Source organism: Hemitrygon akajei, chromosome 23 (assembly GCF_048418815.1).
Source record: "Hemitrygon akajei chromosome 23, sHemAka1.3, whole genome shotgun sequence".
In the NCBI taxonomy this organism is placed as follows: Eukaryota; Metazoa; Chordata; class Chondrichthyes; order Myliobatiformes; family Dasyatidae; genus Hemitrygon; species Hemitrygon akajei.
Window position 1 is genome coordinate 23,036,929 of NC_133146.1, and position 18,683 is coordinate 23,055,611.

Genomic DNA, 18,683 nt, shown 5'->3' on the forward strand with positions numbered 1-18,683 from the left:
AGGCACAGGACTGTAAGAAGCTGCAGAAACAAATGTGCTCTGCCCAATACATCATGAGCACCAATCCTGGACACCACCATCTGATAGTATTTATAGGAGCTACTACCTGATGGAGGTAACACATCATCAAAATAACACACACACACACACCCCACACACTGTGTATGTATGTACCTCCCTGATGGTAGCAATAAGAGGATGTGTCCTAGGTTATGGGGTTCTTAATGAAAGATGCTGCCTTTTTGAGGCATTGCTGCTGAAGATGTCCTTTATGCTAGTGCCCACGATGGAGCTGACTTGAGTTTACAACTTTCTGCAGCTTACTCCGACCCTGTGCAGTACACTTCCATTGTGTGGTGCCCCTCCCCCTTCTCCCCAATACCAGACTGATGCAGCCGGTTACAATGCTGTCGATGGTACATCTGTTTTTTAAAATTACTAGTGTCTTTGGTGACATACCAAATCTCCTGGAATTCTTAATGAAGTATAGCCACTGTTGTGCTGCCTTTGTAACTGCATCAATATGTTGTACCCAGGAATATAGCTGACCACTTGGGTGTCTCATGAAAGACTATGGACAAAAACACATAAAGAGAAAGTCCAAAGGCAAGCTAATGTCCTCATAAAAATAATTACATAATAAGCCAGTTCCAAAAATTCTGTACTGCTTAAATATGGCTAAATAGCCTTTATTCAAGATAGATTATTCCTTGAATTGTCATTACATTGTTATAAGAGAAATATCACTCATATTCTTGAAGAATTTCTTTGTATTTTGAGTTGTATCAGAATTTTGTTTTACAGAAATATGTGACTACCATTTAACTTTAACCATAAAGTAAATGTAGTTTCATCCTTGTGCAATACGGAGATATGTCATTCAATGCAGATGTTAAGATTCAGTTGAAGAGTAGAGAAATACTTTAGTTATGGTTAAATTGGAACATTTGTGACTTATGTGGTGTCTCTTTCTCACCATAGTGAAATCGATACTGTGTTCTCGTCAGAGGGCTGCCTAAATGGAAGCTTTCTTGCCTATAGGTAATGTTATAAATACTGAGATTAATAAAGTTTTCTAAATGCACTGCAACTTTAATGTAAGCTGTGTTAAATTTGTACAACTTTGAGCACTGGTGTTTAAACCATCTGTGTTCTAAGTGAAACTACATGTATCTTGTATTCATCTTGCAGTACTTAACAGCTGCTATTTGATGAGACACATGTTGAGGTTGTACTGTGGGAATCTATTATTAAACATGTTCAGTATTGTATAATCTAATTTCAGAAGTTTAATACCTCAAGCCATACTGAAAAAAACTTTAAATACTTTAAAGTTTAATCATGACTTCTTTCTACCCCATTCTCCCACCTTGTCGCCGTAACTCTTAAGCCCCTTACCAATCAAGAATTTATCAGCTTCTGCCTTGAGCACCCCTACCGTCTTGGCCTCACCGGCCCTCCGGGATTCCATAGATTCATCACCATTCAGCTGAAGAAATTCCTCCTCATCTTAGTTTTAAAGAGACATTTCTTTATTCTAAGCCATTATCTTCGGATCCCAGACTTCTCCTTATGGAAACATCCTCTCCACGTTCACTGTATTTTTCAGTATTTGTAGGTTTCAATGAGATTACTCTATACTTCAGATGCAGGCCCAAAGCTTCAAATGCTCCAGATTCTGATTCTTCCCCCCTTCCTTTTCAGTCCTGATAAAGGGTCTCGCCCAAAATGTTGACTGTTTATTCCTCTCCGTAGATGCTGCCTGACCTGCTGAGTTCCTCCAGCATTTTATGTGTTATTGTACATCTGCCAAATCTCTTGTGTTTACCAAATGCTCCTCCATGTGTTAAGTCTTTCATTCCCGGTATCATTCTTGTGAATCTCTTCTAGACCTTCTGTAGGGCCAGCAAATTAATCTCTGGTTAAGGAGCTCAAAGTTGCTCACTATGTCCAAGTGTGGTCTGAGCAACTCCTTAAAGTCTCAGCAGTACAAAAAACAATCAAGTACTTGCTTTTGTATTCTAGTTCTTTGAACTGGATATTAACACTGCATGTGCTTTCTTTACTACAGACTCAACCTGCAATTTAATCTTAAAGGAATTCTGAACTAGGGTTTCCCTCTGCACATCTGATTTCTGAATCTCCATTTAGAAAATAATGAGCACCTTTACTTTTCTTACCAAAATTCATAATCCCACACTTTTCTGTGCTGTATTCCATCTGACACTTTGCCCATTCTCCCAACCTATCCAAGTTCTTCTGTAGACTCCCTACTTTTATGGATACTACCTGACCTTCCACTTATCCTTGGATCATCTGCAAACTTGGCCAAAGTACTATCAGTTCCTTCATCCAGATAATTAATGTGTAAAGTAATTATGTTGTGGTCCCAAAGGTGCCCCTGTGGACCTCCAGTAGTCACTAGCGACTCCTTTATCCCCACTCTTTGACTTCTGCCAATCAGCCAATCTTCTATTCATGTAAATACCTTGCCTCTAACTCTGTGGGCTTATTTAGCAGATTCATCTGTGCCACCTTGTCAAAGGCCTTCAGAAAATCCAAAAAAACCGTACCCACCAATTCTCCTCTTACCTCATCAAAGAATTCTAACAGATTTGTCAGGGAAGATCGCCCCTTAATAAAATTGCCTTATTTTATTTACGTCCAAGTGTTTCAAAATTTCATCCTTAATAATGCATGGTATAATCTTAGAAACCACAATGGTTAAGTGAAGTGGCTAAAACAGAGTTGACATGTTTAATAATTAAAAGTATCAGTTGTAATCTTTAAAAGGATTTTGACATTGTAACCCATTCTCCAAGATGTTACACGTATCTTTTGCATTTCTTCTTCCTTCCATCCCCTTACCCCCAGAGAACTGGTTCAGATCACCCTTTTTAGAATTTTAACTTCATGGTCTGGCAACTGTTATTGGAATATTTGAAACACTTTTTAGAGGTGATTTTATATGGAATGTGCTGCCAGAGGAGGTGGTTAAGTCAGGTACATTATCCATTTTTAAAAGACACTTGGACAGGTACATGGATAGGAAAACTTTAAAGGAATATGGACCAAACTTGAGCAAATGGAACTAGCATAGATGAAAATCTTGGTCAGCATGGACTAGTTGGGCCAAAGGGCCTATCCTCTATCTCAAATAGTTCCATGACTTTTCACTGGTCATGTATCATCCTTTTAGACCTTCTTTGGTATCTTCGAGTTGGGGATATTTTTACTTTAATTGCTTTTCTCCTTTTATATTAATTAATAGCTGAAATGGTTCATTCACTGCACCACTTAACAAAGTATTGATTGAAGTGAATGTAACCACAATCATGTGATGCATCTACCCATAGAACTTTTCACCCCAATGTGTGTTAAATATCTACATCTTCACCTTAAATTATTCAAACCTTCTATTGGATATCTTTAATCAATTGTCCTTTCACAATTACCTGGGACCTAATTATACCTTGCCCCTACTTGAAGGAAAATCAAATAACAAATACCAAAACATGACTTTGTGCTTTCTTTTAGGATTTTTTTAAGCTCTTGTCACTTGTACCTTAGATTATTCTGCTAGAGAGGAATTAACTCCTTATACTTCTAAATGTCGTGTTTCTTGGTGACAGGTCAACATTTAGAAGCAACTGAATCCATGCATCAAATATTTTAATAAACAAATGCAATAATTATTTTGGCAACCAAGAATATGTGCCTCCTAAAATTCTTGGGTTCCTGATTTGCAATCCATAAATTAAAAATGCAAGATTTTTTATTAAATTATACTTGACTAGATAATTTGTATTGCATTAAATGAACCTCTACAAAATCAAGCTGAAAAAAGCTATTTTCATTAAAGTTGGTGCATTTTGAAATTATATATAACAAATATTTGGCTGAAACCTATAAGACAATTAAAAGTTGTTTTAGAGTGGCATAGTGCAGCATTTTTTATGGTCAGTAGTGGATGGATAAGAAAAAAAAATAAAATTCAGCTATCAAATTTATCTAATAATTAAGTATAAAGCCATGACATTTGGATGTCTATCAACTAATTGATAGTATTTTTGTTTCAGCAATGATGATCATTATAAAACCAGTTCCAAGTACTCAGGGATTGACATGAATGCAGCTCGATTACTATTCCATAGACTCATACAGTCTGATCATCCTCGTATTTGTCAACAGGTATTTTGTGCTCACTGTTTTATTTTGTCAGCATGTTAGTTGAAACTAAGAAAAACAGATGTATTTCTTTCTCATTGCCCATTAGTCATGTTTTACTACTTCGAATTGACCTAATGTACATTTTGTCAGCGTTTAGAAAGTATACAGCATGTTAATAGTGTATCTAATTTGAAGTAAAGGAGTAACTTTTCATTGGTTTAACAGCTGAGAAATATGGTCTTTGTGACTGAATGGACTAATTGGCTGCATTGCAGAATAATGTAACTAAGTCTTATTTTCCAAGCTGAGAGAAAGCACTTTTTCAGAAGCATAAGAAAACAAGTTTGTATTTCTATTTTAAAAGCCTGTATTAATTGTATATTTAGCTTATTAACTGAGTATCCTGCAAGTGATAATTGGAAATGTTAAATAACACTCAGTTCATTGTTTTCTCCCTGATTTAAACATCAGTGAGTCTGATTTGCATCAGTGGTGATAACATTTAACCAACAGCTCTAAATGCAACTGATACAGCTTCTTTAGAATTTTGAAGAGTACAGCTCAGGAACAAGCCATTGGGCCTACAGTGTTGTGTGGAACCAGCTAAAAAGCAAATTAAAAATACCTGAGCACTGCCTGCACCATGTTTTTATCCCTTAAACTTCCTTACATCCATGCACCTGTCTTAAACCATCTCTTAAAAGCCTCTTAATTTTTTTGTTTTAGACAATAGGTGCAGGAGTAGGCCACTTGACCCTTCGAGCCAGCACCACCATTCAATGTGATCATGGCTGATCATCCACAATCAGTACCCCATTCCTACCTTCTCCCCATATACCTATTTTCCTATTGGCGGTTTTCTACCACCATTCCAAGCATCTGCCACTTAGAATAACTTACCCCTCACGTCCCCCTTGAACCTACCCCCTCTCACCTTCAATGTCTGCCTCTAGTGTTAGACATTTCAACCCTGGGGAAACAGATACTCTGTCCACCCTATCTATGCATCTCATAACCTTGTAAACCTTCCATCAGATCTCCCCTCAGCCTGCAACATTCCAGCGGAAACAGCATGATGCTTATTAGTTCTTTCATTTTCCATCAAAGCTTTTAAATTTAATTACTTATTACCTTTTTAGATTTTTTTGTTTATTTTAACTCCATTTTAAAATCTTTCTTACTTTATTGGGACAATAGAATATTCTTTCATAGTCATACTCTGCCTCCTGCAGGCCATGGTTCTGCCTTCTCCAGCAGAACCTCAGCCCCAGCCATCTTGAGACGGTGGACCCACTGCTTCAGTGGTTCTGATCTTGACACTGCCTGGCTACCTTCAGACTGCAGATCCCGTAATCTCCAGCTCCAGCTTCAACTTCTGTTGTCTCCACCTCCACTTTTTTCACTGCTGCTGGGTCCTCCTCTTTCACCACTACTCCTCACCAAACCCAGGTCCCTCAGTCACCTGTTGCCCCTTGTCCCCATTTCATTGCCCTGAGTCTTCATCTTCCTCTCACCCACTTTCCCTGAACCATACCAATCTTACCTCTCCTGACCTAGCTCTAATCCCTGCCATGTCTTTGCTTTCCCCTCTCTGAAGCAGTGTTCTGTCCACAGCAGCAGCCTTATCTTTGTGCCCCTACACTTGCACAAAGTGCATTCTGTGCCTTTCATGACACTGAGCTCTTCTTCCATTACCTCTGCCTCCAAGCCTACTTCTTTGGCAAGGATTCCTACCCTCTACTGATGACTAGATGGTCTTCAGCCTGATCTGGATCTTTGCATCTTTAACTGCCGATGGGACATCATCCATCTCAACTTCACTCCTCTCTCCTATTTGAACCTCATGCTTTCTGAACACTTCACTCTCCTTACAGCAATCCCAGCCTCACCATCAAACCCACAGACTAGGTGGGTGCTGTTGTAGTCTGGTGGACTATTCTTTACCTTGTTAAGACCTGGCGCCCTTACTTATCTTTACAACAAGATCCCTCTAAGGAGCATCAAGCCATTGTCCTCCGCACTTCATCACCAACCTTCTCAACTTTAGAGATCTCCCATTCACTGCTACCAACCATAGTTCCCTTACTCCGCACTGCTTATTTCTACCTCTTATCCAAGACTGACAAACTTTGTGACTATCTGAGTAGGCCCATTGTTTGCTCCTTCCCCACTAACTTCGTGCCCGCACACATCAACTCCATTTTATACTCCTTGGTTCAGTTCTTCCCATCTATGTCTGTGATACTTCACATGCTCATGATCATGTGTTCCCTGGCCTTGCTCAGTTCATTTAAAATATGGATGTCCAGTCCCTATACACTTCTAACCCCCATCAAAAAGGCCTTAAAGCTCTCCGTTTCAATCTGGATAACAGACCTAACCAGTTCCCCTCCACCACCTCCCTCCTAAATCTTTCCACTTGATCTTGCTGTCTATCTGTGAAGACAAACTATCCATTATATCTTTTATAAACCTACTGACTTGGGTATCTTGATTATACCTCATCCTATCATGTCACTTAAAAATGCTATACCCTTTTCTTAGCTTCTCCATCTCTGCCATGTGTGTTCTGAAATTGAGGCTTTCCATTCCATAACATCTGAGATACCTTACACTTCCCAGAATGGTGCCTCCCTTCTAACACCATTGACGCTGTCCTGACCTGCATCTCCTCCTTTTCCCGCACATCTGTCCTCACCCCATCCTTCCGCCACCATAACGGATCATGTTTTCTTTATCGTTGCATGCCACCCCTCAAGCGTCATTAGGAGAATGATCCAGCACTTCATTCTGCAAAATTTTCACCATCTACAACAAAATCCTACCACTAAACACATCTATCCCTTCCCCACAACCTCTTATTTCCATAAGGATTGGTCTCTACATGTCCACTTGTCCTTCCCTACTGATCTCACTCCTGATGCTTATCCCTGGAAGTGCTACACCGGCCCCTATATCTTCTCTCTCACCACCACTGAAGGCACCAACAGTCCTTCTAAGTTAGGCAACACTTCACCTGAGTGTCTTTTGGGACAATCTACAGTATCCATGCTCCCAGTGCGGGCACCTGTACGTCAGTAAGACCCAACATAGACTGAGGAAATGCTTTCTTAAGCACCTTTGTTCCATCTGCCATGGCCACCCATTTCACTTCAACTTCGACACTTTGACATGTTGGTACATGGCCTCCTCTACAGCCATGATGAAGCCACTATCACGTTGGAGGAGCAAACCCTCATATCCCACCTGGGGTAGCCTCCAACCTGATGGCATGAACATCAATTTCTCTAATTTCTGTTCATTTCTCCTGCCTCCCCTTACTATTTTTCCATTCCTCATACTGGTTCCCCTCTCATCACTACTTATTTGCCCATCAGCTCCTTAAAGTGCACCTCTTTCCCTTTCTTCCATGGTCAATTGTCCTTTCCTATCCAATTCCTTCTTCAGCTGTTTTCTTCTTCCATCTGTCTCCTCCCAGCTTAATTAATTGCACCTCCTAGCCTTCCTCATCAGCTGGCCTCACCTATCATCTAGTTTGTACTCCTTCCTGTCCACCTGCCTTTTTCTGGCTTCCTTCCTAGTCCTGATGAAGTGACTCAGTCCGAAACATCATCTGTTTATTTCCCTCCAATGATGCTGCCTGATTTGTCAAGTTCCTGTAGCATTTTGTGTGTGTGGCTCTGGATTTCCAGTATCTGCAGAATCTCTTGTGTTTGTGATATGCTAATTGCCCTTTTGGTTCTTCAGCTCTGCATTGGTTTCAAGGAGACCATAAGATATATGGTCAGAATTAGGTCATTTGGTCTGCTGCACCATTTCATGATGGCTGATCCATTTTCCCTCTCAGCCCCAATCTCTTGCCTTCTCCCCGTATCCCTTCATGCCCAGACTAATCAAGAACCTATCAACCCCTGTCTTAAATATACCCAATGACTTGGCCTCCAAGCTGCTTGTGGCAATGAATTCTACAAATACAGCACTCTCTAGTTAAGGAAATTCCTCCTTATCTCCATTCTAAGATGGTGTCTTAGAATCTCTATTCTGAGATGGTGTCCTCTGGTCCTGAGTCCCCCACCATAGCAAACCACCTTTCCACATCCACTATCAAGGCCTTTCACCAGCTGAATGAGGTCACCTCTCATTCTCCTGAATTATAGTGAGTACAAGCCCAAAGCCATCAAACGCTCTTCATATCACAAGCCTTTCAATGCCAGAATCTTTTGTGAACCTCCTTTGAACCCTCCCTGATGTCACCACATCCTTTCTTAGATGAGGGGCCCAAAAGTGCTCTCAATACTCCAAGTGAAGCTTCACCAATGCTTTATAAAGCCTCAATATTACATCCTTGCATTAAATATTCTAGTCCTCCTGAAATGAATGCTAACATCGCATTTGCCTTCCACATCACCAACTCAACCTGCCAATTAACCTTTAGGGAATCCTACATAAGGACTCCCAAGTCCTTATGCATCTCAGATTCTTGTATTTTCTCTCCATTTAGAAAATAGGCTACGCTTATATTTCTTTTGCCAAAGTACATGACCATACACTTAACAGCATTGTATTCCATCTACCACTTCTTTACCCATTCTCCTAATCTCTCTAAGTTCTTCTGTAGCTTCTCTATATTCTCAAAACTACCTATTCTGAACCTATCTTTGTATGATCCACAAACTTGGCCACAAAGCTGTCAATTCCGTCATCCAAGTCTTTGACATACAACATGAAAAGAAGGGGCTCCCTTTATTCCCACTCTTTGCCTCCTGCCAATCAGCCACTACTTTATCCATTAATAAGCAAGAGAAAATCTGCAGATGCTGGAAATCCAAGCAACACACACAGAATGCTGAAGGACCTCAGCAGAAAAGAGCAGCAGGGATCACAGAAGGGGAGCAGTGAGAGAGGGTTTCACTGAACTCCCATTGAAGGGAAGATTTAAACTACTTCAAGGTAGGCATCCCTGGAAAAGAGTACTGCTGAAGGGTTTCGGCCTGAAACATCGACTGTACTTTTTTCCTCCAGCATTTTGTGTGTGTTACTGCTTTATCCATGCTAGAATTTTTGCTGTAATACCATGGGCTCTTGTTAAGCTGTCTTGCGTGTGTCACTTTGTCAAAGACCTTCTGAAATCCAAGTCCACAACATATTTCAGTTCTCATTTGTCTGTCCTGCTTGTTATTTATTCAGAGTTCCAACAGATTTGTCAAGCAAGATTTTCCTTTAAGGAAACCATGCTGACTATGGCCTTTTTATCATGTTCCTTCAAGTACCCTAAGACCCTATTCTTAACAATCAATTCCAACATCTTCCCAACCCCTGAGGTCAGACTAACTGGCCTCTAATTTTCTTTCTTCTGCCTCTCTCCCCTCTTGAAGACTGGTGTGGCAATTGGAATTTTCCATTCTTTACCATACCTTCATATTTCAGCTTTTCCTTCCTATTGACCTTTTAGTTGTCTTCTGTTGGTTTTTAAAAGCTTCCCAATCCTCTAACTTCCCACTAATTTTTGCTCTATTACATGCACTGTCTTTGGTTTTTATGTTAGCTTTGACTTTTCTTGTCAGCCACGTTTGTGTGATCCTATCTTTAGAATACTACTACTTTAGGATGTATATATCCTGTGCCTTCCAAGTTGCTCTCAGAAATTTCAGCCGTGGCTAATCTGTCATCATCCATGCTAGTGTTCCCTTCCGATTAATTTTGACCAGCTCCTCTCTCATGCCTCTAATTTTCTTTACTCCATTGTAATACAGATGTATCTGACTTTTGCTTGTCCTTCTCAAAGTGAAGAGTGAATTCTATCATCACTAGCCCCTAAGGGTTCCTTTACCTTAAGCTGTCTAATCAATTCTGGTTCATTGCAGAACATCCAATCCAGAACAGCTGATCTCCTAGCTACTCTAAAAAACCACCTTGTAACATTCTACAAATTCCCCCTCTTCAGATCCAGCACCAACCTGATTTTCATAATTTACCTGCATATGGGAATCCCATATACTGTTTGCAAAGAACCATAGTTTGAACTGTAGAATGCAGACTCCGACAGAACCCTAACCACCTTGAAAAGGAAAGACATAAGAAAAGAAAGAAGCTGAAAAAGCTGTTTTGTGGACGAACTGGAAGAAGTTGCCTGGGTCTACAAAAACGGCTGGTGCTATCTTTCTTAGATTTTGTTTCTTGCAACAGTGCAATCTCTCTACAAATTCGTTCTTCTAAATAGCACTGGCTATTGGTTGGTCTATAACAGCCTTTCTCTACCTTTTGCCATGAAGAAACCCTTGAAATAATTCTTAGGTCTCAGTTATTATATCTACAGCTCACAATCAGTGAGTTGTAGATATAATAATCCAAAAATAATTGTTAATGCTCTTTTGAGTAGAAAATGAAATTTTTAACCAACCTTTCTTGGAAAAAAACTGGTAGTTAAGCTTCGCTTACCTTTCTTGAAATTAATTTCTCTTTCCCTTTTATAAATTAAAAAAAATTCATAAGGCAAACATAATAAACTTCTGTTAAATAACTGGTTTAAGCCAAAATGGGATTTAATTTTTCTCAAGGTTAGGCTCGGTCGATTTGATTTAAATAAAGGTTGTAAATTGATTTTAATTAATGCAACATGGCATACGGTGCATTGGCCTTCAATGGTGGGATTGAGTTTAAGAGATGAGAGGTAATGTTGCAGCTATATAGGACCCTGGTCAGACCCACTTGGAGTACTGTGCTCAATTCTGGTTGCCTCACTGCGGGAAGGACAGGGAAACCATAGAAATGGTGCAGGGGAGCATGCCTTATGAGAATAGGTTGAGTAAACTCGACCTTTTCTCTTTGGTGTGACGGAGGATGAGAGGTGACCTGATAGAGGTGTATGAGATAATGAGTAGCTAGCACAAGAGGGCATAGTTTTAAGGTGCTTGGAAGTAGGTACAGAGGAGATGTCAAGGGTAAGTTTTTTACGCAGAGAGTGGTGAGTGTGTGGAATGGGCTTCCAGCTGTGGAGGCGGAAATGATAAGGTCTTTTAAGAGGTTAGAAAAATAGAGGGCTATGGGCAAAGCCTAGGTAGTTTTAAGGTAAGGACATGTTCAGTACAGCTTTGTGGGCCGAAGAGCCTGTATTGTGCTGTATGTTTTCTAATCTAAACTCATGCACTTTGCTTGACCTTTTTTTGTATTTTTTTTAAAATTCGTGTCAGTTAGTAACCGGACTATAAACCTTAAATTTGCTATTAGCCTGATGTTTGTTTCATTTTATTGTCTATATCGTAAATCATCCTGACACATCCTAACTTAATGATTTTATAAACCTTTAAGGTCATTCCTCAGCTTCCTTCACTCGAGGGAAAGCTGTCCCAGCCTATCCAATTGCTCTTTGTAAGTTAGTCCAGCAGTCCAGGCAACATGCAATTGTATCTTTTCTGTACTCTTTCTAGTTTAATATCTTTCTGGCCTGCTTGGTAGCAGAACTGCACACAGTCTGACATTGTCTTGCATCAGAGATTTTTGGATATTAAGATAATTATAAACTGGAGCATTAGTGCAACAACATGGCTATAATGTGATTAATGACCCTTCCCTCTTTTTTTTGATGATGTTATGTAGTCCCATTTGTGCTTCCTATGAAGCCCATAATTTAATACAATATGTGTAGGTATATTCTGTCCAAGACCTGTATGACAGTTTTAATTCCTTTTATGGTCTGCTTCATTATATTGGAAGTTCAGAATGGAATTAAATGCTGCAGTCTTCAGAAAATACCTCTCTTCTGGCCTTATTATGAGTGAAGTGTTGCTTGTAAAGCATCTGAAGGTGTTTCACTTCTGAGTGTTTGACAGAGGCACTGGTGTATAGATGGATGGTCCTCTTTTTTTTTACCCAGTCAGATCTTGCTAGTGTGATTCAAGGTAATGGAGAGTTTTTTATGGTTCCTTAATTCACTCTTGAGGGCAGCAAATAATACAGCTAATAGAACTGCTGCCTGCCAGTTTCATAGGCCTAAATTGAAAGTACATTTATTATCAAATTGTGTACACTGTTACGTACCCTGTAACTGGGTCACTTACCAGCAAAGATAGAGAGGTCCGTTGAAGTCTGATGGTACTATTTTTAACGGTATTTATTGATAAAAATACACAAAAATAATGTCAATGCAAACATACATATAATAAACGTCGTCAATACTAAATCTAAAAGCGCGGGTATAATAATAATCAATAAGAAATAGCTCTATCGTTGTCTAGGGGATAATGTATTGTCCGATGGAAATATAAAAGTCACTTTAGTTCATTCAAGCTGCAGCTTTTGGTTGGAGAGAGAGACGATGTTTTTAGAACTTGCCCGGTTTTCCGTTTTATGATGTCGATCCTTCGAAATGGCGTCGGTGGTGATCTCTTCCTTAGCTAAGCCGCCTTCCGTGGTAGGGCCTCAATCCCGGGGCAACGGGAAAGGACACACGTGGGCCCTCCACCGGCTATTGCTATTAAACGCTGTCACAGAACTTCTAGCGTTTCTCCTGGTGCGTGTGTGGGGCTGTTCCCACAGACCCTCTTTTATCCTGACTCACAGGGTCTCAGATGTCAATCAGGGTGGAATGATGCCAGCCCTCCACCACCACCCCCCCCCCCCCCCCGGTTCATTGCCTGGGGCTTCGATGAATCGTACAGTACTCAATACACAATTCCGTCTCCAAGAGATAATGGCCGTTATCCTTGGCTTTGTCTCTCGGAGACCCAGGACACATTCCAAACATTGAGAAATCTGTGTGTCTCTCTCTCATTTCCTGGGTCTCCTGACCCGAATCAATAGCAATCCTGCGATTCTCAAAAAGGAGGGGGCCACAGGCGTAACAACACTATGTGCAACCTTGAGATTTGTCTCCTTGTAGGCAGTCACAAAACAAAGAAACCCAAATGGACCTATTCCAAGAAAAAGCCCATCAAACACCCAATGTATAGGGAAAAAATAAATTGTGCATAAAATAAAAGAACTTACAGAAATGAAGTTCACAAAGATGAGTCCACAGCCATGAAGCCATTTGGTCAATTGACCACTGTAAATTGTCCCTTGTTTGTAGGTGAGTAGTGGGAATTGAGAATGTAGGGGAAATAACATTGTAACTAATATAGGTTTAATATAAAATGGATGATTGGTTGCTGCAGACTCAATAGGCAAAAGACTCTGGCTTAGTGATGTATCTCTGTACGATTTATGACTTGTAAATGTTACCTGTGATGTTAAGAACATTGGTTCATTTCTCACTCTTGGGCCCAGGACCCCATCACCTCACTTCATCCTGTACCCAACCTTTTCAACCTGGCTCAGAGCTTTTCTCTGAAGATTGAACACTAAGCCTCTTGTTTCATTTTCAAGATGTTACAGAGTTAGAAAAGTGTAAGTCGGTTTATTGGAGCTGCCAAGCAATTGTCATTTGTACTGTTGTCTAAGGAAATTGGTAGTGGGAACTTCAGGATGAAGGCAACAGCAATTTCCAATGGAGTGGCAATGTTTCCAGTCTACTCAAAGACTCAGAAACAGATGTGGTAACTGTTTAGTCAGTGAAAACAAATTAGCCATCTGAAGCCTGCCAAAGTGAATGAACTTACTTGGAGCGCATTTGGAGTCCACCAAAGTCCTTTAGTTTCCTATGTATTTTACACAGATCTCTAGATTTGGAGCCTGTGCCAGATTAGACTAAACCTTGTTCATTTCAATGGAGTGAAACACCCCTGAGCAAGATAGGAAGGTTTCAGGTACTTCTTGATAAGTACACAGAAATTCTTAAGCCTCTTGACAATTTTGACAGCCTAGCATAGAATCAACTGCTATAGTAATTATAGGTTAGGATTTATAAAGTCGTAGAGGATACAGCAGAGATACAGGCCCTTTGGCCCAATGAATCTATGCTGACTATAGTGTCCACGCAGCTAGTCCCAGTTTATTGTGTTTGCCCCATATCCCATGAGAAGCCCATCTAGGTACCTAATGAAGTGCATCTTAACTATTATTGTACCTGCCTCAACCCCTTCCCCTGGCAGCATGTTCCATATACTCACCATTCTTTGTCGAAAAAACTACCCCTCAGGTTCTTTTTAAATCTTTTCCACTCGCTCTAAACCTTGTTTTTGAATAGGGAAAAGACTTGCTATCCACCTCATCTATACCTCCTATTATTTTAAAGACTTCCATAAGGTCATCCCTCACCCTCTTGTATTCCAAGGAATTAAGAATTAGCCTAGCCAACCTCGCCCTGTAACCCAGGTCCTCTTGACCTGGTAACATCGTTGTAAGTCTTTTGTGCACTCTCCATTTTAACCTTATCTTTTCTATTACAGGGTGATCAAAACTACATAGTGCTCCAAGTGTGGCCTCACTAAAAGCTTACTCAGCTGCAATATAATGTTCCAGCTCCTATACTCATTACCCTGACCAATGAAGGCCGACATACTAAACACCTTTCTCACCATCCTGTCTACCTGTGATACTGCTTTCAACGAACTATGCACTTGTACTTACAAGTCCCTGACCCATTTCATTCTCCGTCCTATCATTCATAGTATAAGTCCTTTGCTGGGTTGACTTTCCATAATGCATCATTTTGCACTTGCCTGTATTAAAATCAATTTACTGTTCCATGGCCCACTTCCTAAGTGATTAAGATCCTCTTACAATCTATAATAATTTTACTGTCAACCACACATCCAGATACTGTCATTTTCAACGTACTGATCAATCTTAATGTGTTTGCATCCAAATTATTTATATAAAGACCGAATAACAAGGATTTCAACCCTCGCAGTACACCACTTGCCATTAGCCTCCATTCCAAGAAACAACATTCAAACCCTACTCTCTGCTCCTTACCTCCTGAGTCAATTTTTATTTCGCTTAACGTGCTGTCTCTGGATTCCTTGGGGCCTAACCTTCCAAGCCAAGATACCATGTGGACCTTGTTGAAGGGCTTGCTAAAGTCCAAATGGACACATTCACTGCCCTACCCTCATCTACACTTTTGGCTACCTCTTCAAAATACTCTAAAGCGTCTGACAAACACAACTTTCCACACACAGTCTCCTCTTATTAAGACTTTTATCTGTCTAGTTGCTGGTAGATTCTGTCCCTCAGAAAGCCTTCCAGTAACTTTCCCATTACTGATGACTTGTACTAGCTTGGTTTCTACCTGCTATGGTTCTCAAATGGAAACAACAATGTCCATTTTCCAGTTCTCAGAAATTTCACCAGTGGCTAATAATTTAGTGAATATGTATGCAAGAGCCTTTGCAATTTCCTCTCTAGCTTCCCACAAAGTCTAAGCATGCACTTAGTCAGACCCTGGGATTTATCCACATTATGCACTCACTGTAAGGTGGTACATACCACTTCGATGGTAATATGAATGTCCTCCAAAACATCTCCATTTCTTTATCTTATCTCTTGAGCAACCATTATTCTCAGTTAACAGCTAAGAGAAATAGTCATTGAAGATCCCACCCATAGCTTGCAGTGTATTCTCAAGACCTAGATGGTTCTGCAGATCTCTGAAGTGTCTACTCTCCCTTTACTAATCTTTTACGCTTAATATAAACTATAAAACTTCATGGGATTGCCCTTAACCTTATCTACCATCTCTATCTCGTACCCTGTCTTTGCCTTCCTGATTTTCCTCTTAAGAGTAATCTAAATCTTATAGATAACTAGGGATTTACTTGTCCCCCACTTCCTAAACCCAGTATATTCTCCTTTGCTTTCCTTGACCAGAGCCTCAATGTTTCTCATCAGCCAAGTATCACTAAACTTTGCAGACTTGCCCTTTAACCTAACAGGAACATGCTGCTCCTAGAATCTTGATATCCCACTCTTAACAGTCACTCACTTGCCATTTGTTTCCTTATTTTCAAACAAGCTCACCCAATTGACTTTGCTAGGTACTGGCCAATTTGCCGATAACTAGCCCTACTCTAATTTAAGCCCTAACCTGTGGACCTCTCTTATCCTTTTCTATCACTATGGTCACTAATGAACTAATAGTTATTAGAGCCAAAGGGCTCCCTGTCTACCACTTCAGTTACTTGCCCTACCTTATTTCCTAAGAGGAACTCCAGTATTGAAACCACCTAAGTAGGTATTATTAACTAAGAAACTTTGCTGGATATATTTCACATATTCCACCCTGTCCAGTCCCTTAACACTCTGGGTGGCCCAGTCAATGCTGGGGATATTAAAATCTCCCATTAATACAACCCTGTTATTCTTGGAAATTTAAGCAACTTCTCTATCCATCTGCTTCTCAAGTACCCATTAACTAGTTGGTGTGGGGGTGGTGGTTTCTGACCCTCCCCTTCCTGTTTCTAAGCACTACCCATATGGCCCCACTGGATGATACTTGTAAGAATCTAAGTACTGCTGTTACAGAACTTAGGACAGTACATCACAGAAGCAGAGGCTTTGGACCACAATGTTGAACCAAACCAATTAAATCAGTAATTAAATTAGTAAGCTAATAATTCCTATCTGTACAATGCTTATATCCTTCCATTTTCCTCACATTCATGTGCATATCTGAACATGTCTTTAAAATCTCTAATATAGAATATTAGATTCTATATAGAATATAGAATATAATATAGAACATACTGTATGTAGTAGGCCTCCATTAGTCTCGATAGTCCATGGATTTGCACCTTGGAAAGTTTCCAGGGCGCAAGCCTTTATGGAAGACCGGCAGTTGCAAGTCTCCCCTCTCCAAGCCACCAATGTTGTCCAAGGGAAGGGTATTAGGACCCATAGAGCTTGGCACCACTGTCGTCGCAGAGCAATGTGTGGTTAAGTGCCTTGCTCAAGGACGCACACACAAGCCTCAGCCAAGGCTCGAACTAGCGACCTTCAGACAACTAGACGTACACTTTAACAGCTTGGCCATGCGCCAACACACACTGTATGTACTCCCTTATCAAAAAGACTACATCCCTTCTCTGCTTACCTGTATGTCTGTCACACCTGTAACATCTGTCTTCTAGAACATTGAACTGCATTTCTCTCAGCCAGTGTTCAGAGCCAATCCATGTTCTGAATTTGTCTGCATTACATTGAAATAACTAGTTTAACTGGGATTTCCTTTCCTTACCTTTACTGTGGCCCTGGATACCATGATTTCTACCCATGTTGTCACTGGCTACTGCTTTATCCTATGATATACTCCTGCTCAGAGTCCCTCCTGCCAATCTAAACCCTCCCATGTAGCATTATCAATTTTCCATAAAGATATTGGACCCTCTCTGATTCAAGTGCACCCTGTTCCTCTTGTACAGAAGAGATCCCAGTAGTACAAAAACTTGAATTTCTGCCCACTGCACCAATTCCTCAGCTGCACATTCATCTGGCCTATCCTATTTCTGACCTCACTAGCCAGTGACATCAGGAGGCATTTGGAGATCGCTACCCTAAAAGTCTTATTCTTACCTAATTCCCTATAACTCATTCTGCAGGTTCTACCCTTGTCATCTGTACAAATATGTACAATGACCTCTCAAGAATTTTTTGTAGCTGTTCAGGGATGTCCTTGATACTGGAACTGGGAAGGCAACACATGATCCTGCTAACTGTTCTGCAGGCATAAAATCTTCTGCCTTTTTATCATACTATCACTTGTTTCCTGTCTGATTGTACTGTTTCCGTCTCTGCCGTAGAGCCAGTTGCTATGCCCTGGAGAAGATAAAAAGTATCTCGGGGCCAATCTGTTATCAAGGGTAATGGCCACAGGAGTGCCCTGCAGGGATTGCTAACTCCCTTCTGGTGGTCACCAATTTATTTGAGCCTGTACCTGGAGTATGGCCACTCAGTAAAAGTCTCATCTGTCATTTTACATTTTGTATTTGTATATTCTGAATAGCTAATATGATAAATTTCCTTGCGCTAGTCAAGGAACCATTTAAACACTAGGGTGACAGGTAAAATTTAGCTCTTTTCTGAAGAAAATGGAAACCTTTTAATTGTTCCCTCTCACTGGGCATTGTTACCTAGTTTCACTACATAAGTGTAAAGGTTGTGGGGCACAGACAGTAGACAGCCACCACTTTTTTCCCCAGGGTTGCAATAGGGAATATGAGGGGACATGCTTTTAAGATCATTGGGAGATGTCAGTGCAGGAGCAAACTAAAAGGACACACAGAGTTGGTGTTTGAAGTAATGGGTGATTTATTAAAAACCAGGAAACAAAAGCTGATGTACCTGAGCATGAATTTGGTACAGCCTTTACATTCTCAGTTGACGAAATTGCTAGTAAGCTGTGTACATACATCTACTGATGCCTCTGGACACATCTTCAGTGATGTTCCTGGAATAATCGGGTGTTTCGGGTCTTTCAACATCATGCACCCTCCTCCAGGTGACCCAACTGGGGCTGATCAGACCTCAGCTTGTGTCCAGATGGCTAGCTACTTATGACTCCATGGCTCCCCTCTTTTGAGCCACAGCCATCCTGAGGCCCTCTCTGCCGCAGCGGTGGTACTGCAGATGGCTCTCCA

At 40.6% G+C, this 18,683-nt stretch overlaps 1 protein-coding gene across 5 annotated transcripts in view; it reads left to right on the forward strand.

The window, feature by feature from the left end:
- Positions 1-18,683, forward strand: part of herc4 (HECT and RLD domain containing E3 ubiquitin protein ligase 4) — a 120,017-nt gene that overhangs the window by 58,469 nt on the left and 42,865 nt on the right. For 4 of the 5 annotated variants that reach the window (XM_073027207.1, XM_073027208.1, XM_073027209.1 and 1 more), the window contains exons 11-12: positions 982-1,041; positions 4,080-4,191. In XM_073027207.1, the coding sequence (XP_072883308.1) occupies positions 982-1,041; positions 4,080-4,191 (172 nt within the window). Of the gene's footprint in view, positions 1-981; positions 1,042-4,079; positions 4,192-18,683 lie in introns of those variants that run through there. The other variant, XR_012096095.1, reaches the window with a different exon arrangement.